Source organism: Mytilus edulis, chromosome 12 (assembly GCF_963676685.1).
Source record: "Mytilus edulis chromosome 12, xbMytEdul2.2, whole genome shotgun sequence".
Taxonomy (NCBI): domain Eukaryota; kingdom Metazoa; phylum Mollusca; class Bivalvia; order Mytilida; family Mytilidae; genus Mytilus; species Mytilus edulis.
Window position 1 is genome coordinate 42,487,354 of NC_092355.1, and position 6,702 is coordinate 42,494,055.

The following is a 6,702-nucleotide window of genomic DNA, read 5'->3' on the forward strand; positions in this document are numbered from 1 at the left end:
AAACCCCCACCTTCCCTACCTTTTTTTAAAGTTTAAAAGTTGCTACCTGAGTGATGCATAGTTTTAATTTAGGAAAGCACCTATTGAATTCTTTGCCAATACTAAAATAATTTCATTCGTGTGCGATCAGATCTCTCACTTAAGTCACTGATAATGCCTCATATCACAGATTAGAAAACAGATGAGATCAGTACCATAAATCAGAAAACAAACCAAGGCCACTAAAGGGTCCTTAACACAGCGAAACAAATCCTTCACCAGGTGCGTGATTCAGCTGGTCCCTAAACAATAATGATATTATTTTTTTCAGTTCAGATGTTAATATAACCGCGCTTTTGAAATACAGGTACTAACTTATACATGGAAAACTTACCTTTGTTTTTGTAATTTGTTAGCTGTGTATTTGTTATTTGCCTTCACTGGGAATCGAACCTCTCTTATTTTATTATAACTGATATATATTAAACACATCGACGAAAAATGTAGCACACCAATTTCTTGATATTCAATAAAACATTACATAAATTGATTGCGGGTGCGAGTGCTGCCTTATAGCGGCATTAGCCTACTCTTTTTCGAAATCTATACAAGGGTGTCTTTAACGTGCAAGAAATATGGCTCTCTCTTAACACGGGTCAGCCATTTATCGTCCCCTTCCGACGGACTATCATCGTTTCCTCAAGACCATACTCGCAAATGGTGTCAAGGGAGAGCCGAACATTTGAGTCCCTGAAATTTCCATCCCAAACGGGAATCGAACCAGGAACCTTTGTGTTATTAGTTCGATGCACTAACCACTACACCACGGCTCTCTGTTGTAGAGTTGTCACTGACTCAGACGTACTTTTATATAACTATATATAATCGATTCGAATAGTTTGTAAGTTGGTAACCGCATTTTATTAGATATTTCCTTCAATTTAAATGTTTTTACCGATAGGAAATATATTATATTGTAGGATACATCGAGGGACAGTGTGGCCGAACCTCGAAATAGTTCTTGCAATACACTTACCCGGCCACGTCCACTTGTATGTTTGTTTATCTGATGAGTTAAGCCTTTTTCAACTGGGTTTTATAGTTCGTTCTAATGTTGTACTGTTATACCACTGTCCCATGTTGAGGAAAGGGTTGCGATCCCGCTAACATGTTTAGTTTAAACAATATTTATTCAGATAAATCAACATTAAACATATTATACAATGAAATAATATTAAGGATTCAGAAACAAGCAATTTGCTTTTACAAATCTGTCTCCCTGACATGTTTAATCCCGCCATATTATGTATGTATGTGCCTGTCCAGAGTCAGGAGCCTGTAATTCAGTGCATGTCGTTGGTTTATGTGTAACATCTTTGTTCTTCGTTCATTTTTGTAAGGTTTCTCGTTTGCATTGTTTTACATTGTCATTTCGGGACCTTTAATAGCTGACTATGCGGTATGGGCTTTGTTCATTGTGGAAGGCCGTATGGTGACCTATAGTTGTTAATGTCTGTGTCATGCTGGTCTCTTGTGGAGAGTTGTCTTGTTGGAAATCATATCAAATCTTTTTTTTAACGTGCAGAAAGAGTGTTTATCTCTCTGCACGCACAAATGTGACTGGACGTGGCTGTGTTCACATTTCCCGCACAGCTAAACGGACGTACTTCCGGACTATTCCTTAGTCCCTCGTTGAAGTGAACAATTTTAGAAAGGTTTGTTATAAATCATTTCAGTACTGACTGTTGAGCTGATGATAATCTTCAAGAGCTATTTAATGTATTAAAAAACATTGCAATAAATAATCTTTAAGGTAACTACTATCTTTCTGTGATAATAAAAAAAAAATGTGTCTACAATAAGCGTACACCTCATAAAAATACATTGTCAATTTTCACTCCTTTAATTTCTGATGGAAAGGTAGCTATGGTGGTGTTTTTTTCTGTGTGACCAAGCATACCATACGCTAGATCAGACTCCTCGACACAGTTGAAGCATTAGAACGCTGTTCTTGTTTTCCATTTCTAGAACGATAAAACACATTACCATCAAATAGTAAATGAAACAATCAAAATGCATTTTCCGTTTTAAAAAAAACCCAAATCTACCCGTTTTACACAATAATGCAATATGTATATATGTACATACAGATTATAAGTTCCACGACACAAGTATAAAACGATTCCAAATAAAATTATATTGCATTTTAACTTTATCTTAATTTAATTGTCTGTTGAATCAGTTGAATATCTAAGTGGTCATCGATGTGTAATACTTGTCGCTGAACGTTACATAGAAAGAAAACAATTAACGATCGTTACAATTCAATCAATTTATTTTTATCGATCATTCAATTCAAGTAAAAAAAAGTTTCAAATGTAACAGTACGATAATTTAATATGGATATGACTTTTATGAACTGCAGCTTGTTATAAGAACATGTCAGTTCGTTATGTTATTCAATAGCTCTATGGCAAATTTCGAATAATCAAGATTAATCCCTGAAACATACTATAACGTGTAACCGGGCAGGGACGTTTAGATATTTCTATCCTCGGGTTCGTACATATTGACACACACAATGAATATAGTATTGAGGAATTTTAAATCATGTTCAATAACACCAGTAACTCGGATAATAATCCTGTCACGTATGAATTGGGTAAAATATGAATAATTTCAGAAAAGAAGATAGAAATGTGTGTATATAGGAGAAAGTCATTCACATTGTTATCTATAATACTAAAATTACGAGGTCCAATTTGTCAGCCGTCATCGGGTGAAAACGACAAATCAAAGAATTCAACTCTATATAACTAATATAGGACAATGGTGTAGATTAAAAATTACACCACTCCAGACCCTTGTGTTTTCCACATAATTAATATTGCCAATAATTAACAAGTTCCGGGTCTAATCCGATACCGATACCAATAGTATATTCACCTGTTAGCTATTACCTTATCTGTACGTTCCGCATTTGACAGGCGCACCACCAAACGGTGTATTTAGGATTTTGCTATATACATGGGTCATAATCAAAGGGCTGACACTACTAAATTCAATCATTGTCAAATTGTTCCCTATTGTAGCTTTATTCAGCAATCAGCAAGACTTTCTAAGATAACTAATATAGGACAATGCTGTTGATTAAAAAATACCTCATTCCTGGATAGCCTGGACCTTTTGTTTTCCAAATAATTAATATTTCCAATAATTGATAAGTTCCAGGTCGACGGGTTCAAACAGAAAGATTTGAAAGCAGAGAAAACTGTGTATCTTATAATCGACATGACGTTATCAGATGACAATACCAATTACTAAAATAAGGCTTAGGCATAGTTATATACTTTAATTCAGTCACGGACCCGCGATATCACGGGTGTGTACTTGTATCATATACCGGTAAGAGATAGCGGTATTACACTTTAGTCCACGTATTTTTAATTTAAAACACTTAAGAGAGAGGTAAATATACCTAAGGGATATTCAAACTCATAAATCAGAAATAACCTTAGCAAAAAATTTAAAGACCAGCAACATGAATTACACCTACACAGCTACTTTTGCACAGGTACTATTCTGTACCGAAAAATCGGCGCACTGGAAATCTACTTTTAATATTTAGTACTATTTTGTTACTTTAAAACTATTGTAATATTTAGATACCTGTATTTTATAGTACTTGATTTGTACTTGAAGTTTTAGTACTACATATTTTTGGTTACACCGTTACACTTTCAGCTCTTAAAGTTATGATTTTGAAAAGTGGAATATTGTGATCACTGTTTGTTTTATTTCTGTACCAAAATGTTAAGTACAAATTAAGTAATTCAAAATACAGGTACATAAATATTACAATAATTTTAAGGCCAAGAAATAGTACTAAATAGTAAAAGTAAATTTCCAGTACTACAGGTTTTAGTACAGAAAAAGTACCTATGGAAAAGTAGCAGTGATAAAACCAGGGCTTTATTTATTTCATGTGCTCCAGAACGGTTAGTAGACTCTGATCCATATGTGACACCCGTCGTGTTTATCCCATTAAATACGTTGATTAGCTATCAAAATGATGAGGCATCACACAACAACGGATTATCTTACACTATTACATCAACAAATTTGCAAACTATATGTCATGAACATTTTTTTAACGCCGGAATGGAATATCGTTTCAAGTGAGAGATATAGCTCAATATTCATGCGCTGTTTGAATGCCTTTACATAGAAATGGAAAATTCACAATTGGGAAGTTGAAATCATCCTTCTAGTTGCATTCAATTACACTTATTACTTTAAAAGCATGCTATATTTAATACATTTTGTAATTTAAATTCTAAAATTATATCTTATTACAATTGTAGATGTTTTATTTTATTCCACTTATAAGATTAAATACAATTTAACCAGTTTAACTCTTTATATTCTAAATTTATCTACTATTTAAGATAAAATATTTAACTTTTCAGTAGTATTACATAACATGAATGCAAAAGTTTCTTCCATGGTTGAATACGTATGCATTTAATTCTACAGTGCATCATTGTTTGGAATCCATTGTACGCTTTTATTTTAAATATTATGTTGTGGCATGTACCGTTAGAGATATATTGTCCATGTGCATTGATTTGTGAATCTCGTGATAAGTGATATTCAAAAGTATCAGGTCTTCTTTCCCCGCCCCCACCCCTTTTGTTCATGCATGTTTATATTGGTAATTTGTATATGTTGTTGACATTGACAACCAGTCGATCTAAAAATAAGGTATATCTAATTTCTTTATAACCGCCTATTTTCTACATAGAGTTTTATGAGTCTAAATCAATATTCAAAATTTCTACATATTGTTATAATTTGTGTATGGATATTTTTTTCATTTGGTGAATAATAGTTACATATACTTCAGTACCGAAGTGTGGATACATTTCTAATAGAGTCATCGAACGAACAAAATGGCCGATGCCCTGACTAACAGTGTTATACGTAAAGCACAAGTTATACAAACTTGTCAGTTATGCAAGAGTCCTTCGTTGAAATGGAAATGCCTTGATTGTGAAATATTTATGTGCGACAAATGCAAAGTAAATGTTCATGCAATAGTGAAAACAGTCATAAGTCACACAATTTTAGATATTAACGATGCAAAGTTTTCCGGTTCTTCAAATCAGCTAACCGTAGATTTAGGACACATTCCATGCAAGGAACACGGAAAGCAATTCTGCTGTGTTCATTGTGTGACATGCGAGAAACTTGTCTGTCCAAAATGTTTGACAAGCTCTCACAAGGGACATGATGTAGCGGACATGGAAACTACATATGACGAACGCCTTCAATATTTGCGCAATCATGGATCCGTTAATATAAACCCTAGAGCCATGACATTTTTATTTGGATCTCTACAAGAATTGAAGCTTTCATGTCAGTCAAAAGATGTGCTAAAACTCGTAAGTACATTCGACACCGAATGTCCTTTCTTCAACAGACATATTATGCATGGAGAAGCTTCTATTTGGGTAAGTTTAAGTGGTTTTAAAAAGCATTTGCGGTTATATGAAATCGAAATAGATTCAACACTGTCTTTGAAATATGAATACAAAAATAAAGCAGTGTATGACTTTGCAATGTCGTCAGCTGGAAGCTTGCTATTTACAAGGTATGCTGATACTCGACTGTTTTCCTTAAAGGACATTAACGTTGGCAATGAAATGAAGGTTTTATACGATTTCGAACCCCTACAACCACGAGCTGTATATGCAAAAGATGGTTGCATAATCGTCAGTACGAAAGATAATGGCTTCTCCTTTCCTCTGTACAACCATAGTAAACGTCAGGTCGTTGTACTTGATAACAACGGAAAGGAGCGTCTACAAATAGAGACAGACAGTCAGAATAAACGGATGTTTTCGCTTGTTTATAGAATTGCAGTCAATAGTGAAAATGATATAATAGTTGTAGATGGATTGTCAGTTTCTACAGGCAGAATTGTATGTTTAAGAAATGAGACTCTAAAATGGACATACGATGGCAATCCAAAAATTAACAATGAACAAAACTTTTTTAACCCGTTGGACATAGCTACAACATCAGCAGGGAATATCATTGTGGCGGATGAAAAGAATAATGCTCTTCATGTGTTATCAAACGCAGGCGTGGTTCTCATGTGTTGCAAGACAAACGATATTAACATTACCTTTCCTATTAGCTTAGATATTGATTCAAAAGGAAGACTGTTGGTCGGTTGTAGACGAGATTCGAAAATCTATGTTTTAGAACTGACAGGATGTTAAAGAGTTCAAGTACATTTTTTTGGAAGCTGATGCTTAAAAGACGCCTAACCATTTTTGTTTTCAAAACATATATGTAAAGCATATGTAATTGTATATATTTGAGAAAAAATATATAAAGAAAAGAAACGAAACTGTTGTTTGGCAATTATATCAATCATCTGTGAGTTTTGTAATAAATTCTTTTTTTATCTTTATATTTGATTCATTTTACAAAGCAGATAGAAAAAAATATTATTTAACAGATAACACCATGAAAAAACTGGAAAGACTGGAAACGCAAACCACTATCTACAAAACTCAAAAAAATAAATTAACAAAAGACTTAGCAGCACGAACCCAAATTAAACTCGGAGAGGTAAATATTTCTTGCAGAAATTGAGTTCAAGGAAATTTCAAGACTGATGAATTTCAACTTTATATTATACTGAAGACATGG

General features: G+C 33.6%; 1 protein-coding gene across 1 annotated transcript; it reads left to right on the forward strand.

Moving 5' to 3' along the window:
• Window positions 1-4,931: 4,931 nt before the first annotated feature.
• On the forward strand, window positions 4,932-6,266 carry LOC139497633 (uncharacterized). The gene has a single exon (XM_071285863.1). The coding sequence runs from the start codon at window positions 4,932-4,934 to the stop codon at window positions 6,264-6,266; it is 1,335 nt and encodes a 444-aa protein (XP_071141964.1).
• Window positions 6,267-6,702: the final 436 nt, after the last annotated feature.

Coding starts and splice junctions, on each gene's coding strand:
- LOC139497633 (XM_071285863.1), top strand. CDS start 4,932: ATGGCCGATGCCCTGACTAACAGTGTTATACGTAAAGCACAAGTTATA.